Source organism: Alligator mississippiensis, chromosome 1 (genome assembly GCF_030867095.1).
Source record: "Alligator mississippiensis isolate rAllMis1 chromosome 1, rAllMis1, whole genome shotgun sequence".
Classification (NCBI taxonomy): domain Eukaryota; kingdom Metazoa; phylum Chordata; order Crocodylia; family Alligatoridae; genus Alligator; species Alligator mississippiensis.
This window is the reverse complement of record NC_081824.1, coordinates 474,841,816-474,862,712: the sequence shown is the minus strand read 5'-3', so window position 1 is coordinate 474,862,712 and position 20,897 is coordinate 474,841,816. Positions and strand designations below refer to the sequence as shown.

At 56.2% G+C, this 20,897-nt stretch overlaps 1 protein-coding gene across 2 annotated transcripts; it reads right to left on the bottom strand.

Moving 5' to 3' along the window:
* Window positions 1-288: 288 nt before the first annotated feature.
* LOC132248757 (zinc finger protein OZF-like) lies at window positions 289-9,824 on the bottom strand. 2 transcript variants are annotated; one of them, XM_059722829.1, is made up of 4 exons: window positions 9,371-9,811; window positions 9,030-9,182; window positions 6,190-6,306; window positions 289-2,770 (listed from the first exon to the last, which is right to left on the bottom strand). In XM_059722829.1, the coding sequence occupies exon 4, from the start codon at window positions 2,607-2,609 to the stop codon at window positions 1,071-1,073; it is 1,539 nt and encodes a 512-aa protein (XP_059578812.1). In that variant the 5' UTR covers window positions 2,610-2,770; window positions 6,190-6,306; window positions 9,030-9,182; window positions 9,371-9,811; the 3' UTR covers window positions 289-1,070. The 2 variants fall into 2 exon arrangements, 1 of the variants encoding a protein (XP_059578812.1); XR_009460129.1 differs by lacking the exons at window positions 289-2,770; window positions 6,190-6,306 and adding an exon at window positions 8,321-8,406 and having other exon boundaries at window positions 9,371-9,824.
* Between the last annotated feature and the right edge of the window lie 11,073 nt (window positions 9,825-20,897).

Sequence of the window (20,897 nt, the reverse complement as noted above, 5' to 3'; positions counted from 1 at the left end):
AAGCAGCTGCAAGTAATGTGTGCTGGTGTTTGCTCCCTGCCTGCTCTGGCTAACGAGTAACAGGATCCACACGTAACTGGACCGTCGTCTCCCTAGTCGTTGGGCGCCACATGGGGTCAGGGTCTAACACTTACTGTGACCTTGCACAGGACACAGGAACTGCCACAGCCTGCACCTCCTTCCCCCTGCCCCCATTTCCCCAAGAAAAGGCACTCTATTGCCCCCTGGCCACAGGCTCCTTCAAAAGGGCAGTGCCCTTGCTGCACAGCAGTACGTAGGAGTGAGGCCTTCAGTGTAACCAACTCTTTTTATTGAGGTGTTGCAACAAGCCCTGGACAGTGGTGAACCCTTGGCAAAGGGAAGAGGCTGGGAACTCAGAGAGATCTGCCCTGGAAAGGCTTCTGGGCTCTTCTCAATTCACATCTCAGTTGAGGAGAGGGCACAGAGCCCAGCCACAGGGATACCATGTTCAGTACAACAGCTTTCTGATCAGAGACTGGATTAGAGAGAGTGCAGCTAAGGGCAGGAGGGCAGGGGAGTGACATGTACCAAGGCATGCATAACTCTGGAGGGAGGCTGAGAAGCAAAACCTGACAGATTGGTGGGAGAATATGGCAAAGCTCTTCCCACACACAAAGCAATAATGTAGCTTTTAGCCTGTGAGGATGTGCTGGTGGAATGCCAGGCTGAAGGTGTGGATGAAGCTCTTCCCCCACACAGATCACTGATGTGGCTTCTCTCTGTGGATGCGCCAGAGTATGGCCAGGTTGGAGGAACAGGTAAACCTCTTCCCACATTCAGACCACTGATTTGGCTTCTCCCGTATGTAGATGCACTTGTTTGCTCAGTCTGGAGAAATCACTGAATTTTTTCCCACGCTCAGAGCAATGATGTGGCTTCGCCCCTGTGTGGATGCGCTGGTGTAGGGCCAGGTGGGAGGACTGGGTGAAGCTCTTCCCACATTCAGCGCACTTATGTGGCTTCTCCCCTGTGTGGATGCAGTCCTGTTTGGTCAGGCTAAAGGAATTGCTGAATCTTTTTCCACCTTCAGAACATTAACGTGGCTTCTCTCATTTGTGGATGCACTGGTGTACAGCCAGGTGTGAGGACTGGGTGAAGCTCTTCCCACATTCAGAGCACTGATGTGGCTTCTCCCCTGTGTGGATGCGCTGATGTTTGGTCAGTTTGGAGAATTCACGGAAACTCTTCCCACACTGAGAGCACTGATGTGGCTTCTCCCCTGTGTGGATGCGCTGGTGCATGACCAGGCTGGAGGAGTGGGTAAAGCTCTTCCCACACACAGAGCATAGATGTGGCTTCTCCCCTGTGTGGATACGCTGGTGTATAGTCAGATTGAATAATTCACGGAATCTCTTCCCACACTCAGAACACTGATGTGGCTTTTCCCCTGTGTGGATGCGCTGGTGTTTGGTCAGCCTGGAGGATTCACTGAATCTCTTCCCACAGTCAAGGCACTGATGTGGCTTCCCCCCTGTGTGTATGCGCCGGTGCACGGCCAAGCCGGAGGAGCGGGTAAAGCTCTTCTCACACACAGAGCACTGATATGGCTTCTCCCCTGTGTGGATGCGCTGATGGGAGGCTAGGTTGGAGGAGCGGGTAAAGCTCTTCCCACACTGACAGCATTGATGTGGCTTCTCCCCTCTGTGGATGCGCCGATGGTAGGCTAGGCTGGAGGAGTGGGTAAAGCTCTTCCCACACTGACAGCATTGATGTGGCTTCTCCCCTGTGTGGATGCGCTGATGGTAGGCTAGGCTGGAGGAGCGGGTAAAGCTCTTCCCAGACTGAGAGCATTGATGTGGCTTCTCCCCTGTGTGGATGTGCTGGTGTTTGGTCAGGTGGGAGAATTCACAGACACTCTTCCCACACACACAGCACTGGTGTGGTTTCTTCCCTGCAAGGAGGCACTGGTGTTTGGACAAGTGGAAAGACTGGGTGAAGCTCTTCCCACACACACAGCAGTGATGTGTCTTCTGCCCTGTGTGGATGCACTGGTGTTTGGCTCGGTTGGTGGAACGTCTGAAACGCCTCCCACACTCAGGATACCGATGCTGTTTATCCCTCGCGTGAATGTGCCAGTGCTGAGCTAGGGAGAAGAAATGAGTGAAGGTCTTGCCACACGTGACACAACGGTACTGACAGTTTCCCCTATGCACATCTTGGTGCTTTCTTACTTCTGAGAGGCACACAAAGCTTCTCCCAAATCTGGTTAAGTGGTGTGGGAGCTCTCCAGAATTGATCTTGCAATGAGCAGCTTGGGCAAAGCCACAGGTGAAGCCCTTCCCACACCTGACACATAGGTGGCGCTTTGCCCCAATGTAGCTTATCTTGTGCAGAGCCAGGAGTGAGAGGAAGCTAAAGCTTTTCCAGAACTCAGGGCAGGGGCGGCCTCTGCCCCTGGGCGTGGTGGGGAGCTCCTGCTGCCCTCTGAGGCCCTTCCTGCTGGCTCGCCTTAGATTCGGGGTCTCTCTCCAGAAGAACTTGGCTTCATGGCTCTTCAGCTCCACAAATCCTTCCCTGCGCCCAGGGCTCTGTCTGGCTTCTGTTCCTTCTTCACTCTCACCCCCAAGGAGAGATCGCATCTGGGTCATTGCTACATTCTCCTTCTGCTTTTGGGGGTTCCCCTGGCTCTGGAGCCATCGTTTGTCCTCAAGTCTCACGGACTCCGTCTTGCCCAAACTCCCTGGGGTAATCCCGGGTGACTCCAGAGTTGCAGGCCCTTCCTCTGCTCTGCTCAGCAGCCAGGCACCTCCTGCGTGGGGAAGAGGAACGCCAAGTTAGTTCCTGCCACTGCTATTCCCTCTGCTGCAACAGGCTTCCAAGCATGACTGGACCTGGGCACCTGCTTTCCCCTGTGGCAGGCTAATGTTCCCTGCTCAGTGGAGGTCAGAGCCACCTTCTCATCTGGTAGCAGGATGAACAGTCTCACAATGGATTTTGGGGGCTCAACAGCAGTCAAAGATGTGTGGGGAATATAGCCTTACATTACGCGAGCTGCTACTACTTGGTAGAAGAAGCCCATATGGTTCATCCCTCCTACTTTCAAAGCCTGCTTTGGGAGGGGAGGATTTAAGAGCTGTGGCTCTCCCTTTTGGAAGGCGCAGGGTTGTGTGTCCTACCTGATAACTGTAAAAGCTTGGCCATTTAAATTATTAAACTGCTAAAACAATACCTTTTGTATAAAAATGCAATATCATGGCTGGGACCATGTGAAAAAAAAACAAAACAATCCCAAATTGATCACATCTCCTGTGTTACATTCCTAATGTACCCAATGTTTATTATGCTAAGTCAGGCTACTCACTGACTGTATCTAACCCCAAATTAACTCATGCTTATTGTCCCTAGGGGCCTTTGATCCTCACTGCCTTGCATATGCATTTATTAATTAGGGTATATTTCTCTAAACAGGCAGTCAGTTTCTAAATGTTTATTATGCTAAACCAGGGCACTTTCCTGAAATTCAAACCTATTTATTCTTCTTCTTATCTCCATTTACATTTTAATAAACCTGCTTTGGTCCAGTAAGAGGTATCCCATACAGCCAAGGAAGCTTGTAAATCAAAACACCTCTCTCAAAACAGGCATTTAATGGCTGTCAAGCATCTCTCATAAATCATTTGATGCAGCTCCACTTTTAAAATAACTATCGAAAGACAGTATTCTGTAATCAACTCCCTGAAGGCATCTCATTCAATCAATACCCATCCCATTCCAAAACTGATCAAATCTTGCAAACTTCACACACACACACAGAGGATATAATTGTAATATGTTAATTCTGTCCTTGCCTGCTTTGTTCAAACTTTGATTAACCAACTATCTAGAAAAAATGCTTTGAAGCTATACAACTGAACAAGTATAACAAGGGCAAAGTGCCAGCAGATGGTGGGCATCTTCTCCAGGGGGAAAAGGGAAACTGTAACCTGCTCCCAGCTGGACTAAGGCAATGGATCCACGCTTTGAGAAGGCTGAAGACTTGAACTAGCTTTAGGCCTGCATGAGTAGCATCACTGGCTCTAATACGAAGACTGTGTGGTAATACAGCTCATTTATTTGATATTGGGAAAGAACCTTTGTCATTTGGTTTTGTAACCTGTTAGTAGCTAGTAAAGCAAGTCTTTCTGGTATTCATTAACGAAGTGTTGTGTCAATTTTTAAAGCACTAGGTTAAAAATCTGGTTTGTAAGTGCAACACTATCTGCTTCCAGGGAAAGTTCTGGGGCAGGGAACGAGCCTGTCGCAGGGCACCTCAGTGCCTGCTCCTAGGGAGTAGAAACTGCCAAGGAGAGAGAGCCCTGGCAGAACATAACCACAGCTGCGGGTTGCCAGGGCAACTAATGTGAGTCAGCTGCCTGTAGGAGGCAGGCCCTGGCCCTCATAAAGCCCAGGGCTGAGGACAGGCTGGCAGTTCCCTGCCAGCAGCCAGAGGGGCAGGAGCTGCTGCAGTTAGGATGCGGAGAGAAGCCTAACAGCAAGTACCGCTGTGACATGGAGCAACGTTGTTATAGCCATAGGGCGTGTGTTGAGTTGTAGCCAGGAGGCTTGCAGTATGTTTTGCTTTGCTATTACACCGGTGGTTTGGGTGAGGCTATAGGGGTTGGAGGAGGCCTCATAAAGGGGCCCCACGGGAGTGTGGGGGCCCCAGCGCCTGAGGAGGGCGCAGTGCTCTCATAGGGACCTACAGAGCGTGGGACCCTAGCGCCAGTGAGGGCGCAGGTTTCTCAGGGGGAACCCCAGTGGTATGGGAACCCCGGTGCCAGTGAAGGCGCAGCTTGCAGTGAGAAGTGCAACCAGTGGGTTGCGGGCGGGGAACATAGACCCCGGGTTGTGTGCGGGGTACGCAGACCCCAGCCCCAGAGAGGAGCAGCTTTGAGACGCCCCAGCGTGGGCACAACGAACCCCAGAGAGGGGGCCACATTATTAGGAAGCCCAGTAGGGGCACAGCAAGCCCCAGAGAGAGGGGGCCATATTATTAGGAAGCTCAGCGGGGGCACAGCGAGCCCCAGAGAGGGGGCGATATTATTGAGAAGCCCGGCGTGGGCGTGTAAGGTCCCAGAGAAGAGGGACTATTGAGAAGCCCAAGATGGGCGTAGCGAGCCTGGCTGTAGGCTAGTGTGGCAACAGCCCTCAGGCAAGGTGCTACGGTGGTCCCCGGCAAAGGGGGGATAGCAGTGCGGTGAGCCGGGATCAGAGAGGGTAGCCGTGCGGTTGGCCTAAAGGACCGGAGACCCGCTAGAGGGTCCCTGAGCGGGACAACACTTTTAGAGAAGGCCCAGAGTGGGCTCAACGAGAGTCCCAGTGAGGGGCTGTGTATTAGAGAGCCCAGAGTGGGCTAGACTACAGGGGAGGCCCAGGAGTGGGCTAGATTACAGAGGAGGCCCGGGAGAGTGGGCAAGCTGATTTGTGACAGGACAACATCTATCCCATCAGCGAAGCTTGGGGCGTGGTATTAGGGGTTGGTAGGAGCCACGCGTAGCCCATAAGGCTAGGGTTCCTGGGGAGCGCCCATCATACCGGGAGACCCCCAGGGGGTCCGGGAACACACAGGGACAGAGGTCCTAATCAGCTGTGCCCAAGGAGGTGTAAGGCAGCCTCCCGAACTTACTGAACATCAAAGACGTGGCAAGCGAGAATAAGAGGGTGCCCTTGGGCCGGACTTGACACGGTGAGAGGGACCTCAGGGAGATCACAGCCCTCCTGAAGGACCCCGCCGTGACAGAGCCCATGGGGCTTTCCTCTGCTGATGAAGCACAGGAGGCCTGCACATCACCAGAATCTGCACTGGGACAAAGGCTTTGGCATTAACCTTCATGTGGACTTTGTGCTGAATCCCAGGTTCTGTGACACTCACGGTCCAGAGACAAAACACAATGGCACAAGCCTTGGGGGATTCACTTCCCCCTGCAACACGAAAGCTCGTGAATCGCACTCCCCCATAGAGCCATTCTGTAGTTAGAGGGGGGTAGAAGTGAACGACTGCTCGTCTCCACAGTCTGGAATTTCAGGGCACAGGAAAGCCACTTGCCTGCACACACTACAGCATAAACTAGTTGAGGTCAGCACCCTGGATGGGCAGCACAGGACAGGTCTGCAAGTTTCAGGCCCTGTCACTGTGGACAGGGAGCATTTCTGAAAGGGGATTTGGGGGAGGGGACAGCCACGACTCACCTAGCCACAGGTCCTCAGAGCTTGAGATTTCCCCATGGTCCTCATCACCGCAGACCCAGAGCTCCTCCTGTCTTTGCTGGATGCAGCAGATTAAGTTGGGTGTGGGGCCTTGATATCCTGTTTGGGGCAGTGGTTAAAGAGAGTTTGTGATTCAGTCCTGGTTGCAAAATAACCAACTGGGATCTGGGGAATGGATCCAGTGAACTCATGGATTCTACTGGGGCCTTAAAGCACAGGTGAGGGTGAACCCTTGGGATGAAAGAGAAGGCACTGCAGGGAGAAGCATTTGATAGATGATGGCCTTTGTCACCCAGGTGGTGTGGGGACAGTAATAGGAAACAAATCACCAACAACCCTGAGGTTTTATAAAAAAGGGTGCAAGACCAACAGATTTCCCAGGGACGGAGGTGCTGGAAGGAAAATTGAACCTGGTTTTGTCAAGTTGACAGATCTCCCAGAAGTCTGTCCGTCTGTCCTTAATGCTCCGGGCCAACTATGCATGTGTTGCCAAGAGAGCAGGCACTGATTGGCTGAACATACCCAACCCATTCCTCACAATAGCCAGCAGGGAGTGGGAGGCGGCAGGCAGGGGGGACTGGCTGGGGTCAGGCCTGCCACACAGCGGGGTGCCTTGGGGGCTGTGGCCGGCAGGGATACAGGGGAGGGGAGGCAGGCAGGTGGAAATGGGCCAGACAGACTCAGAGTGGGGGAAGGGGAGTGTGGTGGAGTGGGGTTAGACCCAAACCAGTGGGGAAGAGGGGACAACGCGGTGGGACCTGAATTGGTAGTGGCAGGGAATGGGGTCACCCCAAACTGGCAGCAGCGGGGGAGGGGGTCAGTCCCAAACCAGCGGCAAGTGGGGTCAAACAGGGTCAGGCCCGAACCAATGGCGGGGGGGTCGCATCTGAATCGGCGGTGGTGGGAGGGCAGGGGGGAATGGGGTGGGACTCGAAGCGGTTCGGGGTGGAATTGGGTTGTAAACCAAGCTGGGGGGGCGGGACGGGACGGGGCGGAAACGGGTTAAAACTGAACCGGCAGCACCGGGGAGGGGCGGGAAATGGGGTCTGACCTGAACTGGTGGGGGTGTGGGGGAGGGAATGGAGTTAGATCCGAACTGGTGGGGGTCCGGAGGGGGAAACTGGGTTGGACCGGAACCAGTGGCAAGGAGGGGGGAGCGGGCTTGGACCCGAAGTGATAGGGAAGGGGCAGAAAAGGGTTTGGACCTGCAGTGGCAGTGGGGGAGGGGAGCGGGTACATGCAAGGGTGGATGCAGAGCTCTGTCCCTGCCAGCCTCTCTCCAGCCCCCACCTCCCCACTGTCGTTCCTGAAGGGTGATCTGCAAGTATTATATAACAAGCTTCGCTAATACAGGCAGTCCTCGACTTACAACATGGAGTTACAAGGTTTCGCACTTGCAATGTTTATAAATTGACACCCTGTTTCAACGTTATGATGTCAGTTTCGACTTTACAACACTTGATCTGATGCAACGCCATGCCAGCGAACAAGAACAAGGAAAAGGAAGTGCTAGAAAAGCATGTGAAGCTAAATACTTGAGCTCTGCACATTTTTGTTTTTATTTTGGAAATGTTTTCATGTTCCAGGTCAAATTAGCCAGATCAGTTACAAATCCTTTTGAACTGAGCAAAATTCAAATCTTTCAAAAACCGTATATGGCACTAGAACTGGCAAGTATCCTCCACCCCAGACATTTCAGCCCGCAGCTTTGGATGCTCCCAAATTGATTGGCAGGCATCCCATATGCAGGCCCAAACCGGAAGGACATGGGTTCAGATGCCCCCAAGTCTCACCTGCCCTTGGAGCAGCATGAGGCCACAGGATGAAGCTAGGAGGACTTCCACACTTCCATAAAGGAGGGGTGTAGCCGAGATCCTCTCACTGGACACTGGCCAGCAGGAAGCTATTTACAAGTCTCTCGCAGGGAGTTCTTTCCACATTTGGACAGGGGTGCACACTCAACTACACACTGCCATTTAAATCTATTCTGGCTCAGGTACCAAGACCATTGCAGTGATTACACTCAATCCTAGCCCATATCAGATCAATGCAACTTGATCTTAGCCCACAAGAGGCCGAGAAACAACAGGCATTTGACAGGTCTTATCCTGCTCCTGGAACCTATGCAACTTCTGGAAACAGCAGAGCGAGCTTCAGAGCAAGTCTCCAAGTAAACACAGCCAAGCGAGAGCCTGCAGCCTGTTCAGATGAAGACATTAGGAAGCAATGTGAGCAGATGCTTCCAGGGACCTGGTGATAGAAGTACCCCAGGTCCAACACGTGTCCACATGTCACTAGAGACTGAGTGGAGGAAATTCAAATCCCAGGGGTGACAGTAGCAGACACTAAGACTTCCATTACCTTCTGCTGGGTTGCAACCAAATGAGGAGAAAGAGGATTTAGACATCACTGACTGAGCATGCTTGGAGTGTTACACGTGTGGGACAGGACAGGCTAGGCACAAAAAGGAGGAAATCAGAAGCATTTCCCAAGGAAGAGCTGGCAGTGAATTCTTTTGCCCAATTAACTGGAGATGACACAACCACATTGAAATCGGTAGACCCCCTTGTCAAGAAATGACTGCATATGGAAGCACCGGGGGCTGCAAGAACAGGAACGACTCAGATGAAGGCAGCCAGCTCAAAAGGAGCACATGTTGATACGAAATGCCAGAGAGGCCTGGTCACCCATGGAGCCATGGGGGAGGATATGGATTTCAAGCATCAGGGAAAGGTTCACAGGGATGAGTGCTCAGAAGCAGGGAGAAGACAATAAGTGACACAGCTGACATGGCAACAGGGAGAAGCAGGAAACAGCTTTACCCAGGGAAATGAGGGCTTCACAGTTCCTGGTTCCTGGTCCTGGTCCTGGCTTCACAGCATCTGGTCCTGGTAAAGCACCTTGTCTGCATCTTTCAGGAGCTCCCACTCTGCCCGCGTGAAATACACAGCCACGTCCTCAAACACCTCCTGGAGCTGTAGCCACAAGCGTTAGCCCATCAGTGTCTCCTGCTCCAGCTGCCTTCAGCCCCCACCACCTTCCCCGCAATCCCTGTGTGACAGCTGTGTGCAGGATGTGCCATGACACACACATCTGCAAAATGCTCCATTTTTGGCTGACATGGGATGTGGGTGCAGCCTGCTGGAGCTCGTGCCCTGCTCACCTCCATGCTTTCCCCCTGCTTTGCCGGCCTGCCCTGCCCCTTCTGCAGCTGGCCCAGCTCAGGGCTCTGTGGCGCCCTCTCCCCCAGCCTTCCCGGGGAAGTCCTCAGCAGCTCCAGGTTTGCAGGCCCTTCTTCTTCAGGAAGCTGCTGATGAACTCTGCTCATGGTCTCTGCACCTGTGCGTAGGGAAGAACATGCACAGGTCAGCCCTGCTGCTCCTAGCACATGAAAGCCCTGTTGTCCGGTACTAGTCTCCGACTGCAGCAGCTGGAGGCTTTCCTGTGTGGAAGAGTGGGGAGACAGGACTCAATTTCCCACTGCTCTGGCTAGCAAAAGCTGGAGAGGACCCCCGTAGCTCTGTCCCGGGGCTGCAGAGCAGCAATCACAGCACTGTGTCAGGGCCCGCAGGTACCTTGCTCCCAGGGAAAGAAGCTGGAGGGATGGGGAGGGGGGCATGTTATCCCCTTGTTTTAAGGGAGTGGTGGGGAAATGCGAGGTTAGTGTTCCCCAGGAGGCGTGGCCTGTTCAGGGGGTGGGGGGGACAAGGAAAGCCACTTCCCCCAGCTGCATGTCCTGGCACAGAGACCTTCCCACTGGGGGGCTGCGCCTGCTGCTGCTGCTGGGAAAGGCAGAGCCACAGCGCCTCACCGGCTGCTGAGGAAGGGCCTCGTCCTGGGGCGACCTGGGCATGGAGGAGAAACAGTCGAAGAAGGGAGCATGGATTGGTGGACCGTGAATTGGGTCATTGCCTGTTCCCATGGCGGCAGGACAAGGCACAACCAAGATCAAGCCTCTCTCCCCTGGGTGCTGCACATACATCGAGACAGGCCGGGTGTCCCACCCACGGCTGCCCACCTACAGACATCAGAGCGCTGTCCCCGGCAAGGGGAGACGCTTGAACCTCTTCCCCACACGCAGGACAGCCCCCGAGACCCCCAGACCCAGGCCCAGGCCTGCACGTGGCCCCTCACCAGATCCCGCGTCTGGCAGCGGCTTCTCTCTGGGGCAACAAGGGGCCTGGTCCCGAGGCCTTGCGATTTCCCTCGGTGCTGCCTCCTCCGGAGAACTATCTGCAGGCTGGGCTTGCGCCTGCTCCAGCCAGAAATCGCCAGGCTGCTGTAGCGCCCCGGCGGGCTGCACCCTGCCCACGGTCACCTCCCTGGCCGCCACACTGACCGCGACCTGGGGACAAGACCAACCTGTCATGGGGGAGCTGGGCTGGGAGAGACGGGGCGGCAGGGACCACCCCGCAGGCACATGGAGATCCACCGACGCGCCGAGTGAAATACTTGCACGTGCAGCTTCGATGCCGGCACCTGCCCCAGCCGAAGCCCGTGTGACAGGGTCAGCGCCTCGGTGCAGGTCTCCATGCTGCGTCCACGCACCCCGCTCCGCGCCTCCGTGGGCAGCACAGCCGGGGCCTGCAGCACCGCCCGCTCCGCCCGCTGCCCCTGCCTGCGGCGCCCGCGCAGCTCCCGCCCGCGGACACCGACCTCGCCGGGCCCTCGGCCTCCCAGCAGCGCAGCCCCAGCGCCAGGTCCTTGGCGTGGGGAGCTCGTGCCCTGGTCCCGCAGGCTGCAGGGGAGGAGGCGGCGCGGCGCGACTCGGACCAGAGGACGGGCACGGACACCGAGACCGCCCCCGCCCGACCCCGCTCCGCGCACCTCGCTCTGGAGCCCCGCAGGGATTCCCGCCGACCCGGTGGCACCTGCGCAGTGACTGCTCTACCTCTGCTGTCCCCGCCCCTCCTGGCCTGGGCATGCGCAGTGAGTCCTTTCTTGATGCTTCTCTGTCCCGCTCTGCTGCCAGCGCATGCGCAGTGGGACGGCTCCTGCCTGTGCTACCTGTGCTGGTGTGCAAGGCTCGTTGCGCGCAGCGCCCGCCCCGCCGGGACTCCAAGATCCCTTTCCACCTCTGTGCCACCCAGCAGGTCATTCCCTAGGCTGTAGGTGTGCTGGACATTTTTCCTCCCTAGGTGCAGCACTTTGCATTTCTCCTTGTTGAACTGCATCCTGTTGTTTTCTGCCCACTTGTCCAACCTGTCCAGGTCTGCCTGCAGCTGTTCCCTGCGCTCCGACGTGTCCACATCTCCCCATAGCTTTGTGTCATCTGCAAACTTGGACAGAGTACATTTGACTCCCTCGTCCAAGTCGCTGATGAAGACATTAAAGAGTATCGGTCCAAGGACCGAGCCCTGCGGGACCCCACTGCCCACACCCTTCCAGGTCGAGACCGACCCATCCACCACGACTCTCTGGGTGCAGCCCTCTAGCCAATTCGCCACCCACCGGACTGTGCAGTCATCCAAGTCACAGCCTCTTAACTTGTTCACCAGTATGGGGTGGGATACCGTATCGAAGGCCTTCCTGAGTCTAAGTATACGACATCCACCCCTCCTCCTGTGTCCAGGCGTTTCGTAACCTGGTCATAGAAAGAGACTAGATTGGTCAGGCACGATCTGCCCGCCACAAACCTGTGCTGGTTTCCCCTCAGCATAATTTGCCCTGCTGGGCTCTCGCAAATGTGAGCCTTGATGATTTTTTCAAAGACTTTACCAAGGATGGAGGTGAGACTGACTGGCCTATAGTTGCCTGGGTCCTCCTTCCTCCCCTTTTCAAAAATGGGGACCACGTTAGCCCTTTTCCAGTCACCTTATCGTCCCGCCGTGTCTGCAGCCTCAACCCAAGACCCCCATGCTGAACTCACCTCTGTTATGGCCGGCCGGGGGATGGGTTCAGGCGGCAGCGGCAGCGCGACGAGCTGGGTGCTCCTGCCTGGCTCACCAAATTTGTCGGAGAAATTATTCGCTTAAGCTCCCATCCTGGTAAGGGAACATCTGCGAATACTCCTGACCCCAACGGGGCTCGTTTCCCAGCTGAGACTCAAATAAGCAGGCGACGAGGGTGTGGTCTTTCCAGTTTATTCGGCCGGCGGTCCCCCGACCATAGAAAGGCAGAGGGGCCCCGGTTGCACTCTCACACACGTATTTATATTCTCTGGTTACATGAGATTTTCGCATGCACAAAGCTTTAGCGGAAAATTACTAGTATTGCATGACCTTCTTTAACCTGCGGCGTAAGCTCCAATCACAATACAATTTTAAACAATTGACCAAATAAGGCACAGGTCTGCCATGAAGCTTGTCTATCATGCTTAGTTACTATGGGGGAAGTTGTGGGCACCCGAAGGTGCAGGCTGTGCTTCCTGTGTTACTAGAGAAGGAAACTCCCTTCTCTGCGCACAATTTCTAACACTGCAAACGCCTCCCGTCCCCCTGTCCCGCAGCTCCAGGACATGGGGACAGACAGGCACAGACACCGTGTTGTTACGTTGCAGTAGACATAGGTGCCTCTGTATACAAGGTACCGAGATCAGGATCTATATCTCTCCCCCTCTGCCCATGTCCCGCCCAGGTCTCTGGCCAAGTGCCCCGGGCTGGGCCGGGCCGGGCCGGGCCAGGCAGGACGAGGTGGGCGCGGGCAGGCAGCCGTGGAGGAGCTGCACTGCCCGCACCAGGCAGGTCCCCGTGTGTCCTGCACATCCCCGGGGCTGGGCCGGGGGCAGTCGGGCAGCACCTCTGGTCCCGCTGCACCCTCAGGGTGCAGCATCCCACCGAGACGTGCTCGGCTTCTCGCTCTGGTCTGGTGCGTTCAGGGCTTTGCTTTTCTCTCTGCCCTTCTGTTTTACTGTCTTGGTGTCAACTGAAATCGCAGGTCAGGTCCTGCCCATGGGCACGATCCGTTCTGCCCCGTGGTGGATTTTGTTGGCGGGGGGGGGCACGAGCAGCTCGGGTTTAAGTCTCGGGGCGTTTTGGGGGGTTCTTGGGAGCTGCTGGGAGGAGCAGGACTGACTAGTACCACGGAGATGAGTTTTCTTTGGCACAGGCGCATGCAGAGCTAAGGGACACAGTTCCTGTCTTGGCTGCCTGGAGCTTGCCTTTTTATTTGCACTTCATTTTATTCTTTTAGAGCCACTGAGATGTTTGTGGGAGGTGGGAGCTGCAGGTGACTCTTCTCGGGCTTGGATGTGAGATTGCAGCAGTTCCTGCGTGCCCTGGTGTGACGGGGCTTGGGGATGGAGGCTGGGGTGGAGACAGAGCATCCTGTGCTCGGGGGCTCCTCCAGCCCCTCCTCAGCCACATGAAGGGAAGAGACTGTGGGGGGTCAGGTGCTAAGGCCCCTTCTCGTAGCCCTGCCTGCCTGGACTTTACAGCCAGCACACGATCGCACCATAAAATCCAGCTGCGCTGAAGCGTCGCTGCATCCCCTGCTCCCCCCACCTGAAGCTCCCCTGGGCTGGGATGGAGAGCAGATCCCTGCCTGCTTTCGGGGGAACGACACCTATAATTTGCCACGTACTTATTCCTGTTCACCTGACGGCTCGTAGTTCCTGACTGGTTTGCAAGAGAGCACCTCCTTTTTCCACAGCCCTTTTCTGTGGATGTCCAAATGTCCCTGCCCTTCTCTTCCGCAAGTGGATTTCTCTAAACCCGGTGTTTTCTCCTCCGCCTCCTTTTGGACACTGAAGCCTGTCAGGTTCCTCCCAGAAGAAATGTGTCAAGATAGATGGAGTTGAAGAGACCGCAATCGTGTACGGGGAGCTCGGGGGTGGGCTGCGAGGATGCGTGCCCTTCATGTGCCAGGCTGACGGGTGCAGGGAAAGACTCTGGATCTGCAGATAAAAAGTGGATCGGTTTTCTAGGATGAACCTGCGCCGTACTCTGGTTTGTCCTTTGTAGCTAGGTTGGGCTGGTGTAAATGGCAGTCGCCTCTTCCTGGATCCGTATTGAAGTGCAGTGTCCCTCCAGATCCTCCTTGCGAGAGATCCTTCAGGTGAGGAGTTGCTCGGTTTATCCCTGGCAGCCAAGTGTTTCTCTTTTCTTTTCTTTTCCCAGGATGGGAGGTGTTTGCTTGCCTCGCTTGGTAAAAAGCAACCAGAAGTTGCGCAGGATTTTAGCAGCGATGACTTGAAACCATGGCGAGCAGCGTGAGAACGGTGTACCGCGGCACTCACTGCAGAGGCCTGCGCTGCTCCCCTTAGTCAGGGCAAGCTGCTGTTCTCTAAAGAGGCTTCCTGATGGGAGGGATTCAGCAGCCAAGATTTGCTGAGGATGTGGCCAGATAATGAGGGACCCTCATCTTAATACACCCGGTAGTGAAGGGTGTAGGCTACACCACTAATAAATACTACTCATAACCATTGTCACCACATACTCAATGTATGTTTAATTGGTGCAGCAGGCTCTTTTCCACCCTGCAGAAGGACTGAGAAATGATGGTTCAAGGGAGACTGGTTTTATGAACTGAGGGATTTACTAGTGGAGGTGGGTGCGTACTGGTCTGGGTGGGAGCCTGGTTTTAATGATTGGCAGTGGATTTAGGGGAATGCTTTTTATTAGGGTGGCACCGCTAAAGATTTTTTGGGGCCGATACCGAAGGCTGATTATTGAGCTGTCAAAGCAGGCGTTAGGGATCTGATTGCTGCTTTGCAGCCCGGCAGCTTGGCCAGCAGCGTCTGGCTGGTAGGTGTGGGGGGAAGGGGTGTGAGGGAGGGAGGGAGTAGGGAAGGGGCAGGGTTAGTTGGTCTAATACAGAATATCCCATTGATCCAAAGAGCCTTGTCTGCCCATGTCTTTAGACCAACACGGCTACAACCAACACCCCTGACACATGGACGAGTTTGAATTTTGCCGTTTGAAGTGGAAACTTCACAACATGCTATTTAGTTGGTCTAATCAAACACATCACATTTACCCAAAGACCCTTGTCTTCATACAACCAAGGTTTTCCCTACCGTTTCTGTCTCCCTTGCGGGTTCTGGCACTGAAGGCTCGGAAGCTCAGTAGCTGCTGAGACCCCTTTCCTACAAGAATGCATCCCGCCCCCGTTGGAAACGTGCTGCACTCTCAGCGTCTAGCACGTCTGGTGGCAACGAGTCCCCGCTGTAACGACGTGCTGGGTGACCAAGACCTGCCTTTGCTGGTTTTAAACGTACTGCCTGCTCGGACCATGCTGCGACTCCTCGTTCTTGTCTGGTGGGTCAGTAACTCGTCCTGATTGAGTCTCTCTCTCTGCAACTTTCTGGGTGCATCTATGGTGAGGTAGCACATCACTATGTTGCGGTACGGTGTGCTACGTGCTATGGTGACATGGTGATCACATGTGTCTACGTGATCACCAGCTACGTTGCCATAGCAGGGTGCTCCCAGGCCTAGTGCACTGCTACAGCCACGTAGCAATGACACGTACCTGCATGCTGCGTGCACGGTGCAGCCCCCGCCCGCACTGCGCCGTGCTTTAGGAGCAACGTACAGCACCCTGTAGGTGCACCCAGTGTGTGGTAAACCCTTGTCACACCCCTCTTCAGGCACCTCTCCCCTCAACTGAATAGGCCTGGCCTCTTTATTTGTAGGGATGTGAGGGAAGCCCCAGTGCCGCGGTGGGCCCCGCCCCCTCAGAGCTCAGCACCCAGGATGGGGACACAGGGCCAGGCCCAGCTGACATGTGACCCGCTCGCAGAGGGTGCCCTCTTTCTCATGGGCGCTGAGGCGAGACGAAGCAGTCGGCCGTGTGGGGTCGTGGGCTGCGGGAGCACACGTAGGACAGGCTGACCTTGAACTGCTACATCAGATACTGCCCCCCCACGAAGGCCACCTCCAGCCCCATGCGGCACAGCAGGTGCAGCACGTAGGCCTGCATTAGCCCGTCCTGCTTGATGCGCTGGTGTCCGTCATGCTTCTTGCTGCTGCCCTCCCTGCCCTTCTCCTGGTGCTGCAGGCCGGGCAGCGTGGGGGGAGGAAGGGGAAGGTGATAGGCCTCAGAGCCAGTCCCGGGACGGCCCTGCCTGAGCCTCAGCGCCCCCCAGCACAGAAAGGACGGTCCCCAGGCGCCCGGCCTCAGCTGCAGCAGAGCAGCGCGCACAGGGAGCAGGGGCCTGCTTCCCCACGTCTGCTCCCACCAAGTCACACACGTGCTTTCCCCCACACTCGGGGCCCTGCTTGAGCCCGGCCTCACGCAGGTGGAGCCTGGGGTGGGGGCAGCTGGGAGCTCAGAGCCCTAGCAAGTGCTAACAAGGGGGTCCAGCCCCGCAGGCCAGGGCACGGCCCCTGCTCCTGCCCCACGGATCCAGCCCCAGGAGCCGCTCCTGTTTCCACACGGCCTTGGATGTAGCCTGGACCGGAGCCACATCCCGGGCCAAGGACAGGCGCTGTGTCCGGGCAGCACCCACGTGTCGGGGGGCCGTGGCACCGGGCAGCAGCACCAGGGCCCAAAGCTGCTCGTGCCAAGGGGCGCTGGGCTGGGCTGGGGCTGGCTGCAGGGCTGGGCGTCCCCGCTTGCAGGGGCAGGACTGAGCCCAGGACCGTGCTGGGGAGCTGCCACATGGTGCCAGACCCAGGAGGCCCTTGCCCGGCTGCTGGGCGCTGCCTCCCCAGGGCAGCAGGGGAGAGGCCCCCCGGCCGTGGGGGTGGGCACGAGGCAGGGGCTGCCCGGCGTGGGGCTGGGGGTGCCCCAGGCCAGCTGTGCACAGACCACGAGGGCAGGGGGCAGCCAGGCCCAGCCGCAGAGCAGAGGGGCGTCTGGGGGCTCCTGTGGGAGCAGGGCAGCCGCCCGCCTCACACCGACCTGCCAGAGCCCGGGGGCAGGGCACGGACCCCTCCCGCCACAGGGCCCCCTGCTTGCACCTCCAGTGTGTCTGCTCCACATCCACGCGCCAGCTTCCCCTCACCGGAGCACACACCTTCTCTCCCCCAGGCCTGGACTCCCTTGCCCCTTGCACACAGAGCACACGCCTTCTCTCCCCAGTCCGACTTCCCTACCCCTTGCACACACAGAGCACACACTTTCTCTCCCCCAGCCTCAGACTCCCTGCCCCTTGCACACACAGAGCACACACTTTCTCTCCCCCAGCCCCAGACTCCCTGCCCCTTGCACACACAGAGCACACCCCTCCACACGAGCACAGAGCCTGGGCCGACTCCCCGCCCCGTTCCACACTGGTGCCCTTGGCCCTGCAGTTGCTGGTGTGCAGCACATGCCTCAAACCCGTGAGCTGGGGTCCGGTCTGCCCACCAGGGACACGACTGTCGTGTGCCATCTGGGCCGGGCCCCGGCGCACACATAGGAGGTGCACCCATGAGCGGGGTCAGTGCAGAGGAGCCCTGGGCTCGGGCTGGGGCGGATCCTGAGGCCACCTGACGCCCGTCCCATCCTGATGGCAGCAGGCGGCGGTGCCAGCCCGATGGGGCTTGCACTGGGGGTGGCAGGAGCAGGTGGAGGCGGTGGCCTGGTGCCCTGACACCCAAGCCCTCCCCCTCCCCCAGCTCCCGTTCCCCTCCCTCGGCTCCACCATCTTGTTATGCTGTGGGGGCGGGCAACCTGCGGGGGAAGGGGTGGGTGTGTGCCTGTCTGCCCTCCTGCACAGGGGTGTGCACGTGTGTGCCTTCCTGCACGGGCGGTGTGTGCATGCATGGTGTGTGTGTGTGTATATGCCCACCCTCCTGCATTGGGGGAGGCGGGGGGGTGTCCACACTGTCCTGCATCATGGGGTGGGCGTGTGTGCACACCCTTCCCAGACTGCTGGAGGTGGTGAGCTGGGGCAGAGAGGGGGAGCAGGGCCAGTCTTCCCCTGAAGTGGGGCATGATTTCTACCTGGCATCTCCTGAGTTCATTTAACCCCCCTGCAGCTCCAGCAGGGCATTGCCAGCCCATTCCTCCTCCTCTCCAGCCTGTTTCCCCTGCTGCAGCTGGAGCCCATTGCTCCTAGTCCTGTCCCTGACAGCCACAGAGAAATGCCTGTCTCCATCTTCTCTGTCGTTGCCCCAAGACTGGGGTCAAACCCCGCTCAGTCTTGTCTTCTCCAGACTCAATCCACTGAGCTCTTCCAGCCTCTCCCCCCCACCCCTGCCTCCCAGGCCCCTCATCCTTTGGGTCCCTCTTTGCTGGCCTCTGTCCACCTGCCCACCTCCTTCTGGAAGTGCGGGGTCCCGAACCGGACACAGGACTCCAGGGGAGTCTCCCCAGTGCTGGGGGATCCCTGCCTTGGGTTTGCAAGGGGCGCTCCTCCTCATGCTGCTCAGGAGGATGCTGATTTCTTTTACCACCAAAGCACACGGCTGGCTCGGATCCAGCCCACGGCCCCTGGTTCCCCCCACCTCATCTCTTCAGGGCTACAGCCTGGCTATGCGTTCCTCAGGTGAGATCGGTGAGTGCAATTATTCCCTCCCAAGTGCGGGGTTTTGCACTGGTCGCCCACGACTCGGTTTCCCTACTCTTGTCCATGGGATCATGATCTGAGTGGAATGGGCCAGGAACACATTTGAAAGTGAATTGTATAAATGGGACTGACACCACGACGGGCTCCACGTGAACTGTTACCACACAGGAAAGAGACCTGGGAGTGATTGCGGAGAGTGCAGTAAGCACCAGCTCCATGCCCAGACACCGTGAAGAAAGCAATGGAAAATGTGAGTGCTGATGAGGAAGGGAATTGTGAACAAGATCGAAAGCATCACGATGCCCCTTTATGAACCCATGGTGCACCCACACCTCGAATCCTGTGCCCAGGTCTGGTGCCCGCACGTCCAGCAGGATCTAGGGGAACTGGAGCAGGTCCAGAGACAACGGTATGGAGGGCCTTCCCTACGAGCAGGGACTAACGAGACCCGGTCTGCTCAGGTTGGCGTCCCCCAAGGTGCCGTTCTCGGACCTGTACTCTTCAATGTCTTCATAGACGATCTGGACACTGGTGTCAAAAGTGCACTGGCCAAGTTCTCTGACACCACCAAACTTTGGGGAAGTGTGTCTGCACTCGAGGATAGGCTGGTGATCCAGGCTGATCTCAACAGGCTCGCAAGGCGGGCGGAGAAAAACCTGATAGCATTCAATATGGAGAAATGCAAGGTGTTCCACCTCGGGAATAAAAACCTGCATCACACTTGCAGGCTTGGCAATGCTATACGCACTAGCACCATGACCGAAAGAGATTTGGGGATCATGACTGACCACAAGATGCACATGAGCCACCAATGCGATACCACAGCCGGCAAAGCAAATAAAACTCTGGCTTCCATCTACCGATGCATCTCAAGCAAGACCCAAGAAGTCATCCTCCCGCTGTACTTGTCCTTGGTGAGGCTGCAGCTGGAGTAGTGCATCCAATTCTGGGCTCCACAGTTTAGGAAGGACGCAGAGAAACTTGGAAAGAGGAGAGCCACGTGCATGATCTGAGGGCAGGCAAACAGGCCTTATGAAGAGAGGCTGCGAGCTATGGGTGTCTTCAGCCTGGAGAAGCACAAACTCAGGCGCATTGGCAATGTGTAGGGGGTACACATAGGAGGCGGCGCACCCCCTGCAAAAAATACTGCTGATGCTACCAGCGGTGCCGGCAGGCTGTTGCTGTTTCCCACCCCGACACCGCTGGCAGCATCTGCAGGTGGTCCCTGACTGCCACTGGCCATCCCTACTCCTGCCAGCAGTATCTCTGGGTGGTCGACGACCACCAGTAAGTGTTTACACCCCCCTGCGCCCCACTACTGACACCACCGTGGCCGCCTGCGGGAGCTCCCTGCTCGCTGCCACCACCCCAGGGGATGACAAGGTCCAACAGTCACAAACTCCTGCAAAACCATTTTAGGCTGGACGTAAGGAAAAACTTCTTCACTGTCCGAGCCCCCAAGGCCTGGAATAGGCTCCCCTAGAGGTGGTGCAATCACCTACTCCAGACACTTTCAAGAAACATTTATCTTGCTGAGATCCTTTGACCCTGGCTGACTTCCTGCCCTGGGGCAGGGGGCTGGACCCGGTGGTCTTACGAGGTCCCTTCCAGCCCTAATGTTTATGCAGTTGCATCTATGAAAGGATCTGCTTTCGGTCCACGGTTTGCCAGTCCGCAGTCTAAAAAGGGTCAGACTGATCACCCGAACCACCCTCTCCGTGAACACGAATCTCTTAGTTCACGCGGAAGCCGCGGAGCACCTGAAAGGGACTGAAGGAAGGGGACTTAGTCCTATCACTGCTGAGGCCAGCCTATTGAATTGTATTGCTGAGCCCATTTCATTGAACCGTACTACTGAGGCCAACCCATTAAATCGTACTACTGAGGAATGAAACCATATTTTGGTATTTGGCTTCTTGGAATTCTAGGATTGTAAGTATAATATGAAAAATAATAGTATTGATTCAAATTTAACTTTTAGTTGTAATTGTAGTTGTTTTTGTAACACTAATTCTTATAGCATTGTTTGGGAAGGAAGTGCATTCGGAGCATTGTTTCTGATATATGTAATTATTGTGTTTTTAATGTTTGTGGTGTTTCTTCAAGCTAAGCAGTGTTATATACGTAGCAAAGAGTTTTAAAATAAAAGTGTGTTGTATAAATTAAGTGTGTAATCATTGTGAAATCGTGCAATCAGTTAACTACTCCCCCAGCCAGTGCATCAGAATGAATCAGTAAATTGTGTGGGATTTTCTCTATTCCATAACCCACTAGAGACATGGCGTCACGAACAGGATGCGCTGGTTGCCCATTT